This window comes from Cryptomeria japonica, chromosome 2 (assembly GCF_030272615.1).
Source record: "Cryptomeria japonica chromosome 2, Sugi_1.0, whole genome shotgun sequence".
Lineage (NCBI taxonomy): Eukaryota > Viridiplantae > Streptophyta > Pinopsida > Cupressales > Cupressaceae > Cryptomeria > Cryptomeria japonica.
In genome coordinates this window covers 516,748,044-516,773,479 of record NC_081406.1, presented here as the reverse complement: position 1 = coordinate 516,773,479, position 25,436 = coordinate 516,748,044, and the positions used below count along the sequence as shown (strand labels likewise).

Below are 25,436 nucleotides of genomic sequence, written 5' to 3'. Positions count from 1 at the left end.
CTAACTTTAGAGCCTTACAGGGACTCTATTACTCCCAGGATGTGAGACTATTTTAAAACTCCCCACCACTTACAAATTAAAAAGCCTTAAAGAGCTGGTCAAAGCATCTAACGCCTATTGATGGACAATTTGAAATTTGGGTTCCCTCCAGTACGTTGATGCCCTACATCAACTTGGTGCAAATTTACACGAGTTCTTGCAAATTAATCTTTTACAAGTTCTTCCTCATCAAAGTTCACATTCACTTCCAACGTGACTTCCTCTTAAAGATCATCCTTACTAATATAACTAATAATGTTTTGTCTCCTTTGTATGGACTCCATGACATCAGTTCTCTCCTACAGAGCTCTCAACGTATAAACAAGATCCACCATGCACAATCCTCTAGCAGCTCAAACATTCTATGCATCTGATCTTCCAACTCCATGGATTATCATGATCTTTGGACCATCTATAATATGATAATTGCCAAATACACACGGTTATGTATCTCAAACACAACTCACACCTATAGATCAAAAACTAAAGCTCTAATACAAACCAATGTAGCACCATAATGGGTCAAATAAACTAGTGATTAGCAAACTAAGTCACAACATCACAAGTAGAATGCAAAGGAAATACAAGAAAATGAAACCTTTATTAAATATAGTGAGAATTACAAACACATACATCCTTTATTACAAATGTAAACCAAAAATAGCTAAACCCAACACAAGAAACACTCAACCCCTAGCAAAGACTCTACGTTACAAACAACTCTATTTACTAGCCCTCCAAGATACCAATCTTCAAATTTTCTAGACCTTGACCCCTAAACCACCAGCTCTTCTCACTAAGGAACAACATCATTCAAAAACTAATCATGCCAATGCTTTAGGCGCAACCACAAACTAAACATACAAGAAGAAATCTACCCAATGTCAACAAACAAAAATAAAAATGGCATTCCAAGAAGAAAACAAACTAGGCTTCAAGAATGTCCCTTCAATTCCCAAGCATCAAACCAGCTACATGTAAATGCTTGAGAATATTACATCAACTCATAGGTTTACAAGTTATCCTCAAAGAACTATAGAATTGAAGCACGTGCAATTCACAAAATCTAATCCAATGATGACATGCACACTGATGAAAAACAAGGTGTAAAGTGGCAAAGATGAGAGTGAATTTTAGATCTCAAGTGCTATCCAACAAAAGTCCAACAACATGTGCGGTGATGCAATAGAATGTAAAGGTTGTATAGAGGCTTGTGTAGTAGTGCACATGCCTTAAAAACAACAAGCACAAGCCAAGACTTGCACAAAACGCATTCGACAATCTACATTCATGAACAACTATGGAAAGCGCATGAAACAATTTTGTGTGAGCCAAAGATGCAAGGCACACTAGATTGGATGGGTCCAACACCTTCCCAAGACATATACAAATTAACACAACAAGCAAAGATGGAGAAGCATGCAACAAAACAATAAGAAATGTACAAACTATGAATTATGTCTAGGAGGTGAAAGAGTGCTTGATACTTAGGATACTTCTACATCATACACACCAAGTAGTAAAATTTTGAGCATAGTGCTTAAAGTTAAGGCTTCACAAAAGACTATTGACCACCCAACTTGACCTACTTCTATTTTTGAAATCCACAACACTTCTTCAAGCCCTTGCCAATGAATTAGATATTCTTTGTATTCACTCTACCAAATTTTCTTGCCAATGGGAGAAACCAAAATCTATGCAATCTCTCACTACTTTTCTAACGTTAGTTTTCTCTATCTTGACGACAACTATGCAAAACTATCAAGAGTAGGCACATGGTAGAAATATGAATCCGAGACATTAAAGATAGGTGATATCCAATTCTTTTGGCAGCTCAATCTTATGCTTTTTTTGAATATTTGGACAAAACACAAAATGGACCCATTTTCTTGGGTTCCAACTTATTATAAGTTCCTTTTGGGAATTCTTCCTTCCTCAAGTGCACCATGACTAATTCACCCTCTCAATAAGTCTTTTCTCTTCTATGCTTATTTGCACATGCCTCATATTGGGATTTGCTAGCTTTTATCTACTTCTTGCCTTGCGCATGTACTTCCACCATTTGTTATTCAAAGTCTTTATTCTCTACACTAGTGTGCCTGCCAATATATACTCCCTCTTGGAGAAGATCCATGCACCATCTAAAATCTTGTCTTGGCTATAGAGCTATTTACTAAATTGTTGTATGCAAAAACTACTCATGCCGACACTGAATGCCACTATGTAGTTGCCTAGACTAATTAACAAGATCCATTTGCACATTCGTCTATGGATGATAAGCAGAATTGAGAATTGTAATTGAATTACATTACCAATTTCTTCTACAAAAGGCTTGAAAAATGACTTAGGAAATCTATATCTCTATATGATGTAATGCTTTGTAGTAACCAATGCAAGCGAAAATTTTCATTGAAGAACAAGCTTGCAATCTTGGATACATCATTCAAATTCTAACAATGAATGAAATGAGCCATTTTTGAAAACCTATCAATGATGACAAAGGTGGAGTCATTACCTCTCTATGTACGTGGAAATCCAAAGATGGAGTCCATCAATAGTTACTCCCACGGTTGGCTTGGCATGCACAATGGCTTGTACAATCTTGTATTCCATGCCACTCCTTTTAGTGCCTAACATGCTTTGTAACACTACACAAATCTGTGCAGATCTTTGCAGGATTTAAGTAGTATCTCTCCTTTAATATTACATGTGCCTTGTCTGCAATAATAGAGTCTCAGAGTCCATCTCAATGCAACTCACAAATGAGGTTCTCCCTCAAAAACTGTGCAAGATACACAATTGTCGTCTTCTAAACAGGAACCCATCTTGCACAAAATAGTCCTTGGGAGTCTCTTTGCCTCCTGTCCACAACTCTATGCATGCACGCCCTGTATTTGCAAAATTGGGATTTATGACATGCAAATGCTTCATTGTCTCCATGCTTACTAGTTTCACTATCATAGTAGACAACAATGCCCATCTTCTACTTAAGGTGTCTACAATTTTATTCCTCTTACAAATGCATTGCTCCAAAACAAAAGAATAACCCTACAGATATTCCACCCATCCATGTGCCTATAGTTCAGCTTCACTTGATTGTTTATAAACATCAGCACCTAATGGTCTGTATACAACAAAAACTCCTTGGATAACAAATAGTACCTACACTTGCACAAAGCTTGCACAATCATATCATAAAATTCTTGGTCATAAACTGAATACTTTTGCCTCGAATCATTCAATTTCTTGTTGAAATTTGCAATAGGCCTATTCTCCTAGCTTCACATGACACTAATTGTGCTTCCGCTAGCATCACAATTCATCCTATCTAGCACAATATAACTCATAAATTCTTTGCGTGTCTATTTAAAGTAGCATAGCATGCTAATTCTTTAGTTGTTTCATTCCTTTCTTCCTATAAATAACCATGGAGTTTTTCCCCGTAGGTGACTAATGAAGATGAGATTTTCTTTGATAATTATTTTATTTTATTCTCTACAGTTATACTACAGGAAACAATTTAACAGTTACAAGAAATTTGTATTGTGACATTTTTTAATTTTATTTATAACTCTTTTAATTTCAACCATTGTTGACTATGCATGAGATCTGACCCATATTTTCAAAATTACGGGTTTCAGTTGCATCATTACCTTTCTTCCCAGATAAAAGACAATGACTATGATACTGGCAACAGTAGGAGGATTCCTTATTGGGAGTTAAGGGTAGAAGATTTAGGATCAAAGGGCTTTGAATCTTTCACTTTCGCTCTATGCCAACAGCACCAAGAGGAGGAGAAGGGTCCTAACAATTACAACAAATGAGGCACAAAGTCAGAGATAGAGGCTTTAGGATCAAAGAGCTTTAAATCTTTCTCATTTTCTCTATGCCAACAGCACCAAGAGGAAGAGGAGGATCCCAACAACTACAATAAAAGGGGCACTATAATTCTTTTGTATATTTGTGGTATCATGGCTATGCTTTAATGCTGGATAAATTACAATTACAATAAAAACACCACGATCCTTTTGTATGCTTTTGGTACTATGGCTAAGTTTTACTGCAGGATAAAAATTTAATGTTCTTAAGGATATGTTTTGTTCTTAATAGTTTTGACTGCAATTAGGGTTTCATGCTGCTGTTTCTGGATTGGATTGTGTGTGTGTTTTGTATCAACGTTTTGAATCACACTCTGTGATCCATTATCAGTATGCTGTGTGGGCCCCTACTATTCTAAGGGCCCTACTATTATTATAAGGGGCATGAAGGGTAGATTAATTGGTGGGAGGATATAGTGATTCCTGGGTGGGTGGGGGGCTCCATTATCAGTATGCTGTGTGGGCCCCTACTATTCTAAGGGCCCTACTATTATTATAAGGGGCATGAAGGGTAGATTAATTCGTGGGAGGATATAGTGATTCCTGGGTGGGTGTAGGGCGCTTTAGCCCCCCACCCAACTAGAATTCCCGTAGGGTTGGGGAGGATTCTAGTTGAATCTGCCATTCGTTGGAACTCGAATTCCCTCCCACCCTGCATTAGCTCAATGAGTAGAAAAAAAGGATTGTTAGATACCCAGAAAGACTAAAAAAGATGTTGGAAGAAAATATTAAACTTGTTAGTATATGAATATTAGTAATGTCTAATTAATGATGATTTGCTATTATATTAAGTATAAGATAGTGCATGTATTATTGACAAGAAATCAAATAAGAAATTGTGAGGTAGGAATTAGGCATAAGGTTCATAACAATCAATTAGCCAACCACGAAGCCTAAATGCTATGAAAATACTCCTAACACATTCAATAAAGGAATGAAGGTAAAACATTCAAAATAAACGCAAACAATATGCAGATGTTTCCTTCATTGACCTCTATTGTTCTTCTTTCTCCTTCAAATTATCGTGGATATCACCTACAAATGCAAGTGATTGAAAGCAAGTTGGATTGCAAAAGATGGATTTGAATGCAACAGCATAAGGATACTAGAAGCATGGTTAGAAAATGACAAGAAAAGAAAGCTAAATTTATAGGACAAATTGATGAGGACCTCAAATTGGAATGAGCAATTTGAAAGAAGCAATTGATCGAAAAAGGCATGATTGGGGGGCAAGATATGACAAATTCTATGTCCATTTAATGACAAATTGCTATGTCAAGAATTATGACAACTTACCCCCTATCCCCATGCCGCTGCTTAAGTGCATTATCTGCTTAAATTTAAGCAGCTGATGTGTCCCCATGCAAATTTTTATTTAGGGGAATTGGATAAATTGGAATCTCTCCCTATTTTAGTGGAGTAGCTACTGCTTAAAAATTAAAAATAAGCTTTGAAAAAAAGGGGGGGCTGAAAATAAGCAGCAACTGCTTATGGAGAAAAATGATATGTGGCTCCACAAATTTCTTTCCCTCCTTTTTATTTGCCTCCAATAATTTCTCCTAAATTTACTCCAAAAGTATTACATACATTTTTTCATCTAAAACTAAAATTTAAGGTAATTGTTTCAAAGATAAGCAGTAAAATTAAATATCCATGGGGCCACCAGCTATATAAATTGCTCCTAAAAATATTGAGCAGTGACTGCTAGCAAAAATAAGCTTAGCAGCCGCATGGGGACCTGCCCTTACTATGCAAATTTCATGACACATTTCCAAGACAAAATATGACAAATTAGCCCCAAAAGTAGCTCATAATTCTGAAAAAATTGAGCACAAAAAGAGGAGAAAATAGGGGGGAAAATTAGGGGAGAAAAAGGTGGGAGAAAATTAGGTGGCATTAATTAATAAATCTTCCATTTATTAATTAATTCGCAAAAAAAGAAGGAATTAGCCAATTAAACAATTAATTTAGTTGTGACATGAAACACTTAGAACAAATGAAATTAATTCATTTAACCTAAAGGAATGTTAATAGGACTTAATGATTAAATCATAAAACCCTAGGAGACAGGAAATGAATTAGGTCAAAATGCAATAAATACATGATGATGATCATGATCAAAATAGATAACTGACAAGGATCTGCCATTGATTGACAACAATTGATAACGAATTGATCAAAGATGATAAAGGGACCGAATTGATAAAGGACAATTGATGAAGGACAAATTACTGATTGATCCAAAATGATAAGAGTTTGGTAATTGATTGAGACCGATGACAAATCCACCAAAGATTGACAAAAGTTTGATTTGATGAAGATTGATTTGACCAAACGATTGACAAAGACCGATGATGAATCGATCAAAATTGATAAAAAGATTGACGATGAATCAATAACTGAAGATTGACAAAGATCCAAAATGATCCAAATTGATTGATGATTGATCACAGATTATTGATATCGCAAGTGACAAAGATTAGGACAAAACCCTAATTGACATCGATTAGGGTTACAACGATGTCCAATTGATATGACAGGTTGATCACAACCAATGATTAAGAATCGAAATTGTCATCGACAAGACCTAATTCAAATTGCGAGAAATTGGAATCGAATAGGAAAGAAATGCAGAGGAATGACACAATGTCGACAAATGATAAAGATCGAATACGCGACATAGAAGAAATGTTAATAAAATATGAAAAACCCTAAAATAAGGTCACACGGACATGTTAGAGTATGACACCACAAGGGCTGACCATTTTTAGATGCCTACATAAATAATTAAAACTCAACTAATAAAATCTATGATAATTAAGAAACCAAAAAAAAGTTAACAATAAGTTAAAAAATTGATGTAAATACATAATATAATAAAAATATTATATAATAAAAATATTATATAATAAAAAAATTTAAAAATGAGAAAAACTAAAAAATCACCTTATGAATAAACTCTTTGAACTCACTAACATTCTAATGATGGTGATGCAAAAAAAACACACCATCTAATCCAGAAACAGCAATTTCAGATACTCGGTTTATGTGAAGGAAAAAAGAATGTAATGCCAAGATGGCCCAATGTTAATGAGTGAAAGTTTGCTCAGAGGTTCTGGGCAAGCTAGTGGCCAGATCAAAGCAGTGAGAAGGCAGGATAAAAGATCGAGTTATTCAGACCTTGAGCTCGTCCACAGTCAATGTTGAAAATCACATAGTTTCAGTCAGCTCAATTGTGATTTCATACCCCAGAAGTCACAGCACCTTCATATAAATACCAAACGAAACTTCGCTGACACATGAAAATCAGTATTCAAATAGCCCAAATCATTCTAAAGAGGATCGTCACAGCTTAGAATACGATACATAAATTTTCATTCCCTTCAATCTTAAATTATTCACTTTGAAAATGGAGAATTCTCGCATGCTTCCCACACTAATCAAATAAATTTGGCACAATTTTCTCGTTGAGATTCTTTTTAAGATATGGAATGATAGAAATAATGTTATTTTCACTCACTCATATATGGACACTTTTTTAACTATGGCTCACAATTAAATGGTAATCTATAATGCTATGTTACAATTCCAGGTTCATGCTGAGAAGGTATGGCTGGAGATTGAGCACCTCCAAACTCTTGTTTTGATATTGGGGAATGCCCCTTGTACCATGAACCATGTAGTTCCAGATTCCCCCTGTCAAGCTGCTTCTGGCCATGGCTTTGGGGAGAATGGCTATAGGCATCACACGAGTAGTCAATTGGGGTATTCCTTGTTATACCATGATTATCATTGCCTCATGGTGTTGCCCAATGGGCCTTTCCTCCACACCACAACAAGTCTTCCTGTCTAGCTCTTCTCATCTCGTTGGATTGAACAAAGGAGATGGAAGATAAAGAAACAAAGATGATACCCAAGGTCTGAAGCCCGTACCCAACCTACACATCCTTCTAGTAGTGGCAAATGAAGGAGCATGCAGGATGATGTGCCTTGGCCTCTCCCAATTTTAGGGCTCGTCGCTCCCATTGCTTAATTTTTTCTAAACATGAATTTGCTTTTACCAAGGGTACATGGGACATGTCCACAGGTTTTTTTTTTTCTCAATGGGGAAGGGGTAGGCTCAGAGACATTTCCCAGCCATCCTCAAGATTTGCTGGACGTTACGCCAACCGCACCCAAAAAACTGCATAGCATTTAAAAAAAAAAAAAAATGATGCTTGTCGCCCCCACACCCCTCTAACCTTGACTAGCATTTGACTTCAATTTTTCATGAATTTTTTTTTAGTGTTAAAAAGAGAGAGAGAAGTAAGGTTAATTGGTGTTGTTGGATACTTTCCATTATTATATTTTACAGTTTGATATTTGTAATGTAAATTTGTAGTCTTTGAACATTTTGGTGTATACAGTATATTAAATATAAATTTATTTGATTCTTATGTGAATTCTAAAGAATATTTTATCAAAGTAAAATTTATATATATATATAATTATATATTAATTTATTTGATTTTTATATGAACTTAAATAAATGCTTTGTCAATGTTATCATATGAATATTAATTTTTTTTATTTTTATATGAATGTTATATGTGTGTATGTATGTAGTGTGTGGTTCTAATAAATGACCTCAAAAAATTTCATTCCCAAAATACATCCCCCTGTCCTTATGTCTGTCCCTATGTCTGGAAAACTTTGTGGTACTAGGCTTTTACAAATGTCAATGATCCATTTCTACCTCTACAAACTCTAGGGCTTGTTGCTTTGACTGCTTAAAAAAATTTGTATTATCTTTGCCTAATTATTCTTTGTCCTCATGAATGGAGCAAATATGACTTTCTAAATGTGATGTCTTTCCACCTTTTTTTTTTTTAAATATATATTTTATATTATTTTTCAATACATATAGCATTTTTTCATAATAAAATGTGACTTTCTAGGTCTGATTTTTTATCACTCTTTTTTTTTTTTGATAGGTAATGGATCAAGCCGATGAGGTGTACATACCTTACCCCCACTAGGCCAAATTGTACAAGATTTCTTATCACTCTTTTCTTTGTAAAAGTATGCTGTATTTTATGTTATTTTTCAATAAATAATAACAATTTTTCAAAACAAAAATTTGAATGTTTTCTCATTAATATGTAATGTAGATATGGGTAACTCTATAATAAGAGATCATTTATGTTATCTTCAAGAGTTAAATAGCAAGTTCAACTATACAAAATAACAATTTCTTGCAAATAAATAAAGTTTTTAATCAATTTTAATGCATATTGCTTTCATATTTTATCATGATTATAATTATTAGTTATTATGAATACTTTTATGAAAAACTCATTCATCTTGAAAAAGGATACTTATGAAAATAATTGTTAATACAGAATATCTTCTATGCATTTATAATTTTATTCTTATAAACATTTATTTAAAATCTTTTATAAAAAAAGCTTATAAATTTGATATTCCTAAACTATTATATTTATATAAAATAATAACTACTAATAATAACTCAATATTTCCCACATTACTATACAATTTAAATCTTCAATCTAATACCCCTCATGCAATCAATAATTTGTTAATTCATTGTCCTCCTTGAGGTATGTAAGTTAAATATCAAATCAGTTTCCATATAAATATTATTAATTAGAAAAAAAAAGTTTGCCATAACCATTCATATCAAATCTAAAATTATTATCCATATTATTGAGTTTTGCAGGAATCCTGGTTGAAATTAATGGCAGGATGTTATTGATTAAAATCTGTTTAGAAATTCTATTTAAATTGAATGTTACCTAAAAAATTAGGGCACGGTCTATATATCAGAAATGCTGTGACAGCTAATCAGTCCTAGAATAATTCAGCAATCGACCCCTCTAAGAAATTAATGAAACCCCATTTCCATCGGATTTACCTAGTCAGAGAAAAGTAATTTTCTAAAAATTAAAATTTTGAATAAAAAGAATGAAGAAAGCTCACCCGAAGGAGGAGGACCTGAGTATTCTTTCCCGTCGCCTGCCCTCTGTGAATGTAACGGATATCTGGATACTCAATATCCATCTTGTAGTCAGTCCCACTCGCCCTTACAAAGAGGCTGATTCTCTTACGACCATACACAAACTCTACAATAACTTCATTGAAAGAGCATAAAACATAGAATGAATTCTCAGAAATTTCGCAGCCCATATGCAGATCAGTTCCCTCCAAACAAACAGAGGTTTCCTTTACAGCAGACACTTCTTTCGATCGAGATCCCACTTTTCGCTCAGAATTTCTTTTTGGCACAGAAACCTCTCGGTGTGGAGCAAAATTTGGCTCGGCAACAGCTTTTGGTGCTGAAGTCGATGCTGCTGGCTCAAAAGAGCTATAAAATTTTGCAAGAGAAGCCTTTCTTTCTGAGATCGGATCATACCCTGGTTTTCGCTCAGCAACAATTTCGTTTGGCTTAAATGTGCTAGAAACGTTTAGCACAGAAGCCTTTATTTCTGAGAGAAGTTGTGGCACGGAAAGATTTGGATCATACACGGACTTTGGCACAGCTTTTGGTGCTGAAGCCTTTGCTGAAGACACAATTTTTAACTCAAAAGCATCAAAAACTTTTACTACAGAAGCCTTCATTTCTGACAGTTGTTGAACAGAAAGATTTGTATCGTGCACGGGTCTTGGCTCAACAATATCTTTTGGTGTTGAAATCTTTGCCGCAGACACAGCTTGTGGCTCAAAAGTGGTGAAAATTTTTGGCACAAAACCCTTCCTTTCCGAAGGAAGATTCGGATCGGCAACAACTTTTGAGTCGTTCACTGGTTTTGGCTTAGACACAGCTTTGGAAAAAGGGGGAAAAGTATATGCTTGGCTGGGAGGTTGTGGCATAGAAAATTTTGGCTCAATTACAGCTGAAATATTTGACTCAGGAACAATGGCTGGCACAGATACCTTATTTTCAGACAAATTTCCTGGCACGGAAACTTTTGGCTGGCTGAAAAGTTGCGACTCCGAAGCCTTCGACTCATAAACATCTTCAATTTTTGGCTCGGACACAACTCTCGGCAGAGATGTGTTATTCTCAGACACATCTTTTGGCACAGAAAGCTCTGCTTCGCAATGAAGTTGAGGCACAGAAAAATTTGGATCGCACGCAGCATCATTTGATTGGGGCAAAACCTTAGATTCGGACAGAAAGTCCGCATTGTGCACAAATTGGACTGCTAGTAAAGCACCCCACAAGTTGAGAAGACCGGCCTTGGCAAGATTATGAAGATCCATTGCTGATTCCGCGCTCGCTGTTTCAACAAGGGCGCTTACTTCTGCATCTTCTTGACTATGCATTGAGCTTTGCGTGATCAGCCTGCAAGCGCGCACATTCCCACGGCCAACTGTGTCCTCCAGACATTCTACCAGAAATTTCTCGTTCGGGATGAAGGGCACGCGTGAAACCTGAATCGTGCGACCGGCCATGATAACTTGCAAATGTTTGTAACTGAGAATGAAAAGCAAGTCAAAATTGCAGATTTCAGGCCTTATCAGTGAAAATCTTCTGCTATATCCTCATCCTCTATATCCTGTCTCTCAGCATTCCGGATAAATCCCTCCAGTGCCTTCGTTGCAATGCTGTAAAAAGGCTGCCAAAACTTAGCTTCCACGAAAGCACGGCGAATATAATTCTTGCTCTGAATCTCCACGCCATGATGGGACGACATCACATACGTCCATATTTCTACGTACGGGCTGCCCCAGAGAAGTTTTAAAAATATAAAAAACTCTGTGGAGGCTGCTTCCGCGCACTCGACCATTGCACGAATATCACTCATTCTACTTTATAAAGTTTCTCTTGGCACTGCTACCAGTGCGGACTGCCCAAAATAAGGTATCGCCCAGCTGAAAATGCCGAAAGAAACCGAGGAATCATTTTTAAGCCTAGCCTAGTGATTGACAAGTTTGCTTATCTACTCATTCGTTGGAGAATAAGGTTAAATCTGTGAAAGTGAAATGTCCGGAACCGTTATTATTTGTACGCAGAAACACAGTCAGTGCTTTCCTGTTCCACATCAACATCATGACTGTTTGACAATTAATTTATTCCTCAAAAGTAAAGCTCAGAACTCGGAAGTTTCAGTGGTGAATTTCATGGAAAGTAGTACAGTAGAGAATTTGTCTTTTGTCAGAGATCAAGAGTTCAATTCTTATAGTGTAAGGCATGTATATCTTTTGTAAATCTTAATAGTGTTTTAGAATTTTTTTTAATGAGATAAACATTCTAAGTTTTTTTTCATTTTAATTTTTTATTTTTTATTAATGAAGTTTGGAAGGGATTTCAATTATATGAAGCTTAGTGTAAAACAAGTTGAGTAGGAAGAGTCCTAGAATTTATAAAAAAGAGTCTTTAGCACAATCTTATCAATTATTCTAACGGGAGATGAATCCTCATTTCAAACATTGATATTGAGTTTATATTATTCTTTTTTAGTAATAGAAAAAATTGTATGCTTGTGCTCTTTTCTCTTATTTAGATTCATTTTGACTAGAGTTTTTACTTATATTCTAGATCTTTAGAATGTATTTTTGTATTTTTGTTATCATTATATCATATCTATCTTGCATATTCACTTTTAACATTAATTGATTGGAGTGGTTTTCTTGACATTAATTAATAAGTTCTAACTATTGAATTAATCAATATAATTTTTCTTCTTATGTTAACTAAAAAAAAATTATTTATTTAGTTAATTTAAATAAATTGATTTTTTTAATGTCTCGACAGTTTTTTGGACTGCAAGAACCGAGTAGCTCCCTATAAATTTCAATTCGCCTATTAAGCTTTTTTCATGTGACTAGCAACACTGGCGTGACACATCCTCCAGTACCATGGGGATTTGGAGAGACTAGACCTCATGATGTTGTAGCCAATCAAACTAGAGCCCTTGCCCTGATGTCTCAACATTAATTGAATAAATCACATTTATTTTATTAAGTCGGCAATTTTCTAACAATCTCATATAAATTAAATAAATATATCAATATTTATATAATTCATCTAAAACATCCCTCATTATTAGTTTAACAAAGAAAATAGATTTAATCAACTAATCATTCATTTGCACATTTCACTACCATTTTGATTAAAATAACAAATAAATCGTGCATGTAGCTCCAAGTATAAGGTTTCAAAAATAACATTTTCAATATTCACCCTTGATCAAGATTTATCATGCCTTTGCCTCAAATATTCAAACTTAAAACATTATATCAATTGATTTTTGTTGGCTTGAAAAAATTATCTATTGCTAATACTAAGCAGTAGCAAGAAGACCATTTTAATAAGATAGGCAACCCACCAAGACAGTCGGCCCTCTAATAAATCATGATTTCCTTCAAGTAGACAACCCTCTTATAATGTGGCAGCTTCAGTCATACAACCTAGATTTTCCTTCAAATGAGAATAAATGATGATTAACTAAAAGTCATGAGGCATCCAATGGGGTGTGACCTTTGAGAGAAAAGGGGTATATATAAGGAGATTTATCAAGAGGAAGGAAAAGCAATTTAACAAATATAGTTATTTATTTTTCCTTCATGCAGTATGAATCAATGATTCGACAATCTTGAGGATGAAATCTATCATAGATAAGAAATTCAAGGATGAAAATCCTTAATTTCTTTATCAAGTTAGTGGACAAAACCCCCCAAATTTAGCAAGAATATTTCAAAACATTTGTACAAAGGAAACAATTGCAAACTATAAAAAGAATTATAGCAAATAATCAAAAAAAAAAGTATACTTTCAAAATAATATTGTAAATTTTAAATCTAAATTTAGATTTAATAACATTTGTAATTAATTATGCAAGCTCTATTATGAGTATGGGGTATTTATTTAAAGCAAAAATAAGGAAATCCTAGAATGGGACATTACAAGATTTGATCAAATATCCACTTGTCATATCTCCTTCACCCTTACCCTAATAATGTTCAACAATCACTTCCACTTGTCATATCTCCTTCACCCTTACCCTAATAATGTTCAACAATCACTTCCACTTGTCATATCTCCTTCACCCTTACCCTAATAATGTTCAACAATCACTTGATACCACTTGTCATTTTCTTGTTCTTTCCTATATGAAGATCAAACTTAACTCATCTCCTCACAAGATCTAATTTTATTCATCCATCACTTGATACCACTTGTCATTTTCTTGTTCTTTCCTATATGAAGATCAAACTTAACTCATCTCCTCACAAGATCTAATTTTATTCATCCATCCAACAATCATTTAAAATAAGAAGATTAGATGGAACAAGATTATGATATAGAATTGGGTAATCACATTCACTTCAATCATCACCAATCACTTAGAGTGCAACACTTGTGTCATCATAGGTTTGTGTGGTAAGAAATTATTTATTTTTGTCATTGTTTACATTCATTTTACTCTATCAAAGATGCATGCTTGATATAGGATAGGATCATTATTTGGTATTTGTTTTCTACTTATTTTATTTATATTTATATATATAAGTGTTGGTAAATGTAACATGTTTATAAGTGACATATTTTATGTGAATTTGATAAATAATAAATTATTTTAATCTAATAATTTTTTATTCTTAAAAATTTGTCTCAATCTTTAGATGATTTTTTTCACCATCTTGAGTTTATTCAATATGCATCTATATTGACCTAAGTTATTTTTACAGTCATATATCTATAACTTAAACTTTTAAGTTTCAAGTTCAAAATTGGTCTTGCTCATTCCAAGGGATCCTATTAGTTTTTTGTGAGCTAATTAGCATACATTTATGTGGATTTGTGAGCTATATAGTTGTGTTTAAAGACAAGCATTAATTCATTCAAAATTAAGTTTGATTCTGAAAGAGATGGAGGGATAATCAAAGAACATTTGCAATGCTCAACATTATAGTGGTATTTATTAGACCATACATCAGTTATATATCGACCTAAGCATCCATGCATGTTTTTTTATCTTTGATCTTCGTTCCTAGTAATTAAATCTATTTGCTTAAGGGTATTAATAAGGAGAACATGACACTTGTAATGAAATAGATTATTGAAATGATTTTGTAAATATTGTTAGTTTTGTATTAGGTTTTAAAATTAGAAGACCAGGGTGAATGATTTTCAATCATTAATATTCAACCAATTCATTCTCCTAGTATAAATTGGCATATGCATACTGATTGTATTTTATAGGTACAAATATCAAGTCCACACATGCATACATTTAAACCATATTAGAGCATAATTTATTTGTAAATTCCAAGGTAGTCATCTGATTATGCTAAAAAATTATAGCATAGCAACAAATTGATTCCCAACATCTTCAAAACCATTTCCCATCTCTAGAGTCTAGCTAAGTATTTTATTTAGTTTGTTTAAAATATATATTTAATTATAATTTTAGTCCTAGCTCATTTTTGTATATCAAATTTATTCATCATTATGGTTTAATTAATTTTTTGAGGATATTTATGTGAAGTGTGATTTATCTCTTACATTTCAATGAACTCAACATTCCTACACCCCTAGGATTATATCTTTAGGTTTCATTCCTTAGATACATTAGGGTTTCAAATCTAATTTGTGTTGATCTTTCATCTCAAATGTAATTAGGTTTTGTATCCATGATTTGTGTGTTTTGATTTATCTATATTTGAATTTATCCCTTTATCATGTGATCTATCTTTGACGCATACCTACCCACACTTGTTTATGCATCAATGGTACCTCTTTGGTCATGGATTCTTATAATCTCTTATTCTTAACATCTATCCAAGCCTATATTGCAAATTTGGATACATTTCTATGCTTTGTAGTGTGCACTATTTGTTGGGAATTAAGGTGTCTCAACATTAGCCATTCTTAGCATTGTATTTATTTATTCAATGCCTTAATTATAATTTATTTATCATCATATTTTTTCATATAGTATGACATGGCATGGTGAGTTGTCTTCACATTAGGGAGGTGACGTGGAAGATGACTAAAATGTATTTTGTCCTTCTATGGGCAAGTAGGTGTCCCGTTTTGGTAGAGATATTTGTTCATGTGTCTACATCTTAGAAACATGTGAAATCCATTACTGTATGGCATATTCTTATAACAGATTATGAAAAATCTCTATGACAAGTCGAATACGTGTTATATATAAGGCATCTTAGGTTATGACAATTTCTCTTACAAATGTAAGTGTTGTTATATATGACAAATTTTGTGGCATTTGTAAGGTGTGTAAGAGCATCTGTCATACCTATTATTAGCAAAAAAATAGGTGCCCAAGTTTGGAGGTATGTGAGAGGTGTTAGAAAATGAAGTACAAGTGTCATTTGCATGTTTACATGTGGTTAGAAAATGTGCCACAATTATTTGCACGACTCTCTCTTTTGGTTTTGTTTGGAAGCCACTTCAAACTTGTATTTCTTTATATGTTGTATGTCTTCTATGTATGTTTTAAGAGAGGAGTGATGTAGAAGTTGATGATCAACCACCAAAGCCAAGAATCATATGCAAGCAAAACACCTATCACACAAAATAGATCAAGCAAATATTGTATGCTTTATAACAACCAGAGAATTTTGCATTATTACACAAAAGAAATGGACTTTCAATATTGAAGATACAATTACAATGAAAGAATGCATTACTTTGAAAGCAAGAGATTCTCTAATCCTAAAATTAGAAGAACCAAAACATTGCAAAGTAGGAGCTAAAATTAAGCTCAATTACAAGCTAAAAAAGCTAACTAGAAATACCTCTACGTGAACTATGACTAAAAAAGTATAACACCTAGATAAAATAAAGCACCTAAGTTTAGCTTAAGTAAAAAAGTAATTAAAGGACATAAATAATAAATAATTAAATAATTGACCTAAAATTACTCCAACACCCCCCCCACCTTTAAAATTAACCTAGGGATAAGCTTAAGAGCTATTGATGAATGCAAAATGCATGCATGAATCAACCGCTTGATTAGGTAATCATGTACAAACCAATGCAAAGAAATGTAACTCACACCATTGAGGTCTCTCTAAATGGAGAAAAGGAGAAAACCCACATGGGAAAAAACCCCTCTCCAAAAATGATAAATGAAATGAAAAAGGTACTACTTGTGACTAAGATGAAGGACTTCCAAGTGGCCCCCCAAGTACAAAATCGGCCACATAAGTACAATGAATATCCCCTTGTAAGAGAGAGAATGAGGATAAGAATCCCCCCAATGTAAAACTAGCTCATATGTCAATGATGAACTCTAGAAGATAGAACATGATCCACTACCTGCTAACAACATGTCTCCCCTTAAAAAGTCACCAATCTACTAGAGATATGAGAAGTCACTCCCATAAACTAGAAGATGTAGGAATCCAAATCCAAATATATGACGATGTCTCTAAAAACTACTCATGATGTGTCACCAAATCCTTGGATGATGAAAATGCCACAAACTAATCAGGTACATGCTTAATCACAATAGAAGGTGACAGACAAGGAACCAATGGAAACTAATTTTGAACAAGATCCAAAGACAAACATGATGTGACAACAATTGTAATATGGTTGTCATCAAATAAGAGAGAAACCATCAAATGTGTCCTCCAAATTTGAAATATGAGACTCCAAAAATAATGAAGCAATGTATGTCAAATAGGAATCCCAACCAAGAAGATAAATAGATGAATTGTCATTCTTAGCAAGAATAAGGGTCTCAATCAATTAAGGTACAACAACTACCTCTGTCAGTGGAGAAGGAACAACTTGAGATTTTAATGCACACTCAACCAAGAGTTTAAAAGCATCATGTGAGAAATGTGGACTAATTTAATGTCCATGTTGATTTCTCACATAATATTTACACCTACAACCTTTATACATGATTCACTCCTCAAGATAATCTCCAAAAGTGATACAAAAACATAAACCCTCTGATGCTCTGCAAAATGGACAAGGTTAGCAAATGACAAACAACACAAGACACAAGAAATCATTAGTGTTAGTTAACCAAAAGCTAATCTAAACAGGCATATCAAAAGAGATACTAAGATCATGCTAATATGTCTAACAAATGAAACAAAGATAATAAGGCATCTCCAAATGCCTCTTAGCATGCTCTTAGCTCCTTCTCCCTTGTTCCTCTCCTCTCCAAGTTCCAAAATAGTGTAGCTCTCAGCAGCTTTTTGCACTATGGATGCTTATGGAGGATTGAGATTTGAGTATTTTGCTCCAAATGTAAATTGAAAAGCTAAAATACTAGATGCTATTAAAAATGATTGATTTTAACCAAAATAATAAGATATTAGTTTGTTATGCTAAATGCTCTCTAAAATGCCTATAGGTTAAATGCATACAAGTTTTCAAGATCTGGATTATGAAGAAATGGGCTCTATTTATAGGGAAAATGGAGCAATAGATGGTTGAGATTGAGTAATCTCAACAAGGGTCAGGATTGAATGATTTCAAATCCATGTGATGGCTTTCAACCCAATCCCAGGATAACAAGTGTTAATGTGAGATAGGTTGAGAGGAGAGGAAATAAGCATTAAATGTTTGACATGACCTTGGGAGTTAAGGTCAAGGTTAATTGAATGAATAAACTCTTTATTCAAAGAATAAAGCTTTTATCCAATGGATAAACTCTTGTGCAAAAGGCAAGAGGGATAAACATGGTCAAAGCAATAAATGTTTGGGGAGACAAGTTTTGAAATAACCATAAATGGTTATGTAAGAGCCATAAATGGTCATGTAAGAGCCATTAGTGGTCTTGGAAGACTTTGAAGGTTAATTTGTTGAACACACAAAGCATTAAATGCTTTTCAAAGACTTTGAAGTCTTTGAGAAGTGACTCCATTTTGCTTAAGAATGTGACAATATTTAGGGGATGGATTAGGTTAATTAGGAAGGGGTTAGAAGAATCTAGAAGGGGATTAGATTTGCAAGTGGATTTGGTAGGTGAGGGAAAATAGGATTTTATTAAAATAAAAATTCATTTATTTCAATAAATGTGTGCAAGTTGCATTTTGTAGGAAAATGCAAGTGGGGGGGATAATGATTTAAATAAATGTTTAATTTAATTTATTTAAAAGAGGAATAGGGGGATTTAATTAAATAAATAGATTTTATTCATTTAATTGATTTGAATTTGGTTTAATGAATTAATTAAAATAAATTGAATAATTTATTTAATTAATAGGAGAATGTTTGAGGATGAATTAATTAAATGTTAATTTAATTAACTAATGGCTAGTGGATTTTTAATCAAATAAATAGCAAATATTTATTTAATTAAGCTGGACAGATTTGTGTGACTACATTTGCCCCTCTTTGAGACGGTGTAGTTTATCGCGTCGTTTTAAAGAAAGAAAAATTGGTGTGAAGAAATGCCCCATAAAATATTAATTTAATGGGTGGTATGCCCCCTTGAGAGATGAGCTGAAAAATTTCAAAAAATCGGGCGATCTCTCGAAAAAAATGAAAATTGGCAGGGTGTTAGCAGAGAAGAAGTTAGCAATACTGGGTGAAAAATAGAAGAAATCGGGGGTAAAATGGAGAAATGGGAGGCTCGGGAAGTTTACAGGGACCACGGCGGTGAGCGGGGGAAAATTACGATGACTGCGAAGGGTTTAAATTGGGTGAAAGGGGTGAAAATAGGATCATTTGTGACCGCGACCAGTGTGAAACCAGAGCTCTAATAGTGACATTTTGGAGGAGCAAGCAGCAGTCAGGATGCCAATACTGATTATAGAGCACTGATTTGAGCGAGTCTGTCGGTTCCAGCGGCCAGACGACTATAGACCAGCGGTACGTAAATTTGAATTTTGAATTTTTATGCATTTTTTATACGCTTTTTGCTAAGTCTAAGTTGAGTAGGAGCAATAGCGCTGAAACTATGTTTTGACGCTATTGCCCAATGAACTAGTGCTACTGTGCCGCAATGGCGCTATTGTCCTATTGTTTGAGCACTTTTGAAATGTTTTAGCGCTATTGCATGCATGTGTTAGGCACTATTGATTAATAAGCGCTATTGAATGCTTAATTGAGTGTTATTGTTCTTGATTAGTGTTATTGCGAGGTTGTTTGAGTGCGTTTGGAGTTTGAGCGTTGTTGGATAGCTGATTGAGCACTATTGTTGATAAACTAGCGCTTTTGTTGGTAAAATAGTGCTTTTGTTTTTAGGATAAACAAATGCCCCAGTTTGTATGAATAAAATCTCTCGATGCCAATGATGGATGGATGGCGATGTGAAGTGGGAGTTATTTTGAACCATAGCAGCCTGATGAGACTTAGGTCATTTCTTAGGATAAATGCATGTTTGAAGTCTAGGTTGCCATGATTGCTTACCTATTGAGACCCGAAGATATTGGATCAAAGTATCTGTTGATAGTCTTAGGTTTAAACTTAAGAAAGTTTGAAAACAAAACAACTGATGATAAGTGATGGATACCCATGTGCAGAGGATCTAGGCTTGTTGCAGTTACGCGAGAGACATCCGGAGACACAGGGGTTGAGGGATCGATTGACAGAGGCAGAGATCGATTGTATTGTTGTGATGGGACTATATGATGTGATGCACATGCCCATGATTCGGATGAATCACATATTGATTACAGCCTTAGCAGAGCGGTGGCACAGCAAGACGTGTACCTTTCACCTGGCACAGGGGGAGATGATAGCGACCCTGGAGGATGTGTGGCGCATCCTGCGTGTTCCGATTCGGGGGGAGCTGGTGACGTATGACAGATCCTGGGGGACCCTTGCAGTACAGAGGTTCTTCGATGAGGATGTGTTCATTGATGATGGCTCTATTGCATGGGAGGAGATAGCTGCATTATACGAGCCTCTACCAACAGTTCTATCAGACATTGTGGGAGGACTTATGTGTCCAGATAGGCGATCACATGGTTTGGTCGTGGGGTGGGGGCAGATGATTGAGATGATGATTATCGAGGGGACCCGATTTGCTTAGGGGTCGTGCGTGCTGGCGTACCTGTATCAGGAGTTGCATGAGGTGGTTTACCGGGGGAGGGGTTCCTTACTAGTGGGAGTGATGCTGCTTCATATTTGGGCCTGGGAGCACCTACCAGTGACTTGACCAGTGAGTCTCAGGTTCCACGCAGTGGATTGGTCGTATATGTTTATGTATAGCGGTATGATGAGTCAGCCCCACCTAGGGAAGTTAGAGTGGTGGCGGTGGGCATTAGATGATCTAGATGCAGTCATATGGCGACCATACCTGGAGTGCGAGCTCTGGGATGATGATGCAGAGGCACTGCCCTATGTATTCATGACCCGATTCCTCATTGGGAGGACCTTGTACCATGTAGAGAGACAGGTGTCAAGGAGAGTGATGAGGCAGTTTGGACAGCAGCAGGGACTGCCTACTGGATCAGGGGAGTATGCATGAGTGATTCGGGAGAGATATGCATGGGGGCTAGTGCTGTCGTATGACCAGGCATTGGCGGAATTTCAAACACTGTAGGCAAGACCATGGGACATACGACCGAGGGTCGTGGATGTAGGGGTGTCAGATGAGTACACGCAGTACCAGACGACACATCTGATTCTACGGATATCTGATCCAACAGAGTCGGTGCCCGATTTTGAGGATGAGAGGGGACGGAGATGGAGGAGGGCAGGAGGTCAAGGACCGAGGGCAGGTGGAGGAGGGAGAGGAGATGGTGGAGACGGAGGAGGAGGTGGTGGAGGAGGTGGTGGTGGAGGTGGTGGTGGGTTGGGGATTCGGATTCAGCGGAGAGGGAGAGGTGGACTACCACTACGGGTAGCATAGGGACCGCTGATACAAGGAGGAGTTAGACTGGGTGGTAGGGGTATGGAGAGGGAGATCCCGATGGACAGAGGGGAGAGAGCTACTGGAGAGGGTGGTATAGGTGAGGCTGCTATGGATACTGGGGAGCGAGCCACTGGAGATCTTAGGGATCATATGATAGCACATTTGCAAACCCAGGTAGAAGATTTGGAGGTGGAGGTGGTGGCTAGAGATGTGCAGCTATTTGCACAGGAGTCAGAGCTGGTTGTAGTGCTACAGGAGAGGGATAGTGCGGTGGAGAGATTAGTAGAGCTGTAGGAGAGAGTCTGGGTTGGAGTAGGAGCACAGGGGCCTATGTGGGAGGTGATGAGGGAGATGCGGTGAGCATAGGCTGAGATAGACTACTGGCGGGGTTTATATGAGCAAGTGGTGCCAGCTAGTCAGCGAGCACTTAGCTATTTACAGATGCAGCAGGCCAGATCAGAGCGATCACAGAGGGTGCAAAGCAGTGGGGGTGTGATGGGTCCTCTACGGAGGGAGAGATCAGGGAATGCAGGAGTGAGTGGGGGTTTGATGGGGCCTCCACGGAGAGATAGATCAGATGGTGTGGGGACCAGTGGGGGAGTAGGTGGTGATGGTGGTACAACATCTGGTCAGAGTGGCATCTGAGAGAGCATTTTTGCATGTGTATAGTATCAGTGTTATTTTTGGACTGTATCTTGGATGGCTCTTGCTAGCCAATTTTGTAGACTTCATTGTACTCTGATATATGAGATGATATATATGAGGAGATCCCATTTTTGATGATATGCATTTGATATGTATGGATGTTTATGCAGGATGGTGATTTGCATTATTTTATTGCTTAGATGGATATGTGTATATGTTATGCATTGATGAGATGATTCCTATATGTAGCTTTTTATTATGATTTATGATGTTCGATACTAATATATGAATGCAGGTTTATATATGTATGATTTGTTTGATTTTGATGTAATGCTTTATGTATGTAATGCCATGATGATGATGTATGCTTATGATGAGTTAGGAACAAGATTTTTGGTGTTTCCTATTTTGATAAAAGGATGAGATAATTTATGCGATGATGTTAATGCAATGTGTGAATGAATGAGGTTATGTATGGATATGCATCTAGATGTTTTTAAATGAATGTAATATGGATAAACAAAATGTAAAGTACAAATGTTTATATGATAATGTCTAAATGAATGCATATGTATAATGGATAGATAAATAACATGAACCAATGTGTTTTGGAAACAAATGGTTTTATGATTCTAAATGCTTAAATATGATTAAGTAAAAATGATAATGTGATGATAATGCAACTCGTGGTTTGAATAACTGCACCTTAATGCAATTAAAAAAGGATAATGAATGCAATGTGAATGAATCCTAAAATGAGCATAATAAGATACTTAATAATGGATGAATGAATGCACCTTTTCATTAATGAATAGATAAATGAATGTATGCAATGATAAATGATAAAGGATAATGAAATAATGATGGATAAATGACACTAAATGAATGTATAGTAAATGATCAATACAATCAGGGACAATTTGATCATATGAATGAATCTAATTTATTTATGATTATGCAATGATGCAAATGTGTAATGAAAACTAATGTCAATGAACTATATGCAATGTTAATGTTAAAAAAAAAATGACACGAATGTACTTAATGCAAAATGCAACTAAATGTGACGATGATATGATTATGAGGAATGCAAGGTTTTTGAGACTTTGCATGATGCATTGATGATATATCAGAGTACTCGGTCATGATTGTATCCAAGACCAACCTAATGGTCACATTTGCATATAAATCCTACATATGAGTGAGTGAATGGATGGGTGATATGCAATGAAATGCAATATATAAACAGATGAGATGAAATGATGATCCATAGTGCTCTATTTTCATCATTGAGCTTTAAAATGTTGGAAGAGAATACAAGCATCTTGACATAATGATTCAAGATGACCTGAGTATTTCTTTCATGGATTTTATATAGCAAGTTGAATACAAACGACTTGATATAAGGGTCAAGTCGACCAGAGTATTGCTTGCAGAACAGACAAGGATTATCTCCATTCATGCATGACTTGGATCGTCCTCCTTGATCTTAGGCTGATCGTATCCTGAGACAAGTGCATACCGTAATAAGAGATAAAAACCTTTATCCAAATTGGATGAGGAGGAACCAAAGAAGGAGCATTGTACCTGCAAACAAACAGTATATACATAAAGAATAAATAATAAGGATCCTTGGTAATGGGTCATGCTCATATGGTCAAGGTATACGCTATAGTCAGCAAGTCGTAATGATCTATGACTGCATTTTGCATAAGATCACGTAGCTTGGTGAACTTCCCACGTAGACACCATTAGTACGTGCCCTAGAACTTCATCAGAAATAATGCGCAGACGACACACAAAATAATGCTGAAAGATCCCGATACAGATAAACGAATGAATTACTCACAAATCAACCAAGTATTTGATAGCTTAACATAATTTTCATGTCAAAGAAAACATCATTTTTGTCTTTGTTTTGGTAAGGAAGGATGCATCCTTGTTGAAGACAGTTTGATTGTTGATGTCGATTGTGTTGGTCAATTTTTGATAAGTGATCATCATGCGAGTATTTGTCAATGTTTGTTGTGGTGTCTGCTTGGATGAGTATGTACAAGGTGTTACCATGTTTTTGTGTGATTTCCGATGTTTTCCGTTGTTTTTGGATTTTGTGAGACATTTTTGAATGTTTTTGGATTTGTGAGACATTTTGAATGTTTTTTGGATTTTGTGAGACATTTTGAATGTTTTTGGATTTTGTGAGACATTTTGAATGTTTTACCCAATGAACCACCAGTAATGTAGAATCCACTTCCATCAACTAGATTTAAGGGCATTGCCCCCAAGTTTAGACATGAATATGAAAAAGCGGGATGCAAGATGTATGAAGTATTGTCTTTGATTACATATCAAATAACAAGCCATGGTTTAGATGGATGGATGTGTGTATGTATGAATGTGATCGCAACGAGCCTGAAAGATACTGGAGCCATAGTCTTTACGAGTGGTGCCTGTTTGTCAGGTTTTCACCATCGTACTTACCCAAGGTGCCACTGGAGTGTTTTGTTCACCGTTTGGATGCATGATGTTTCTTTATTCTTTTGATGTTTTTGAATTTTCTTCAGGACATTTATCTGGATGTTTTTGGTATTTTGCCGGTATGCAGGGGAGCCTGATGTACAACTTAGATATAAAACCGTTTGAGGTGCATGTTGTTGATTGGATTTGCGAGTGGTTCTCCTTCTGATGTAGCCAACTGATATGCCCCAGACCCAAATATAGCAGTGACAACATATGGGCCCAGCCAGTTTGATTCAAACTTGCCCTGATGTTCTCTGTTTGGTTGGTTGCGAGGATTCTCTCAGAGAACAAGATCACCTACCTCAAATGTACGAGGTCTAACTTGATGATTATAACTTCTGCTCATGCGCTGCTGATAGGCTTTGAGATGGTTGTATGCAGCTTGTCGCTTCTCATCAAGTAACTCTAAGTCCTGAAGATGGGATACTCTATAGGTTTCGTCATCAATGAGATTGTGCAAGGAAACCCGTAGTGATGGTATCTCGACCTCAATAGGCAAGATAGCTTCTACACCATAGACCAATGAATAAGGAGTTGCACTTGTAGGGGTTCGAAT

The 25,436-nt window shown here is 35.6% G+C and overlaps 1 protein-coding gene across 1 annotated transcript in view; it reads right to left on the bottom strand.

The window, feature by feature from the left end:
* LOC131064604 (RNA-dependent RNA polymerase 1) overlaps nucleotides 1-11,937 on the bottom strand; it is an 83,305-nt gene extending 71,368 nt beyond the window's left edge. Inside the window, exon 1 of the mRNA XM_057998793.2 lies at nucleotides 9,897-11,937. Within this exon, the coding sequence (XP_057854776.2) occupies nucleotides 9,897-11,372 (1,476 nt within the window). The 5' untranslated portion in view covers nucleotides 11,373-11,937. The remainder of the gene's footprint in view (nucleotides 1-9,896) is intronic.
* Nucleotides 11,938-25,436: the final 13,499 nt, after the last annotated feature.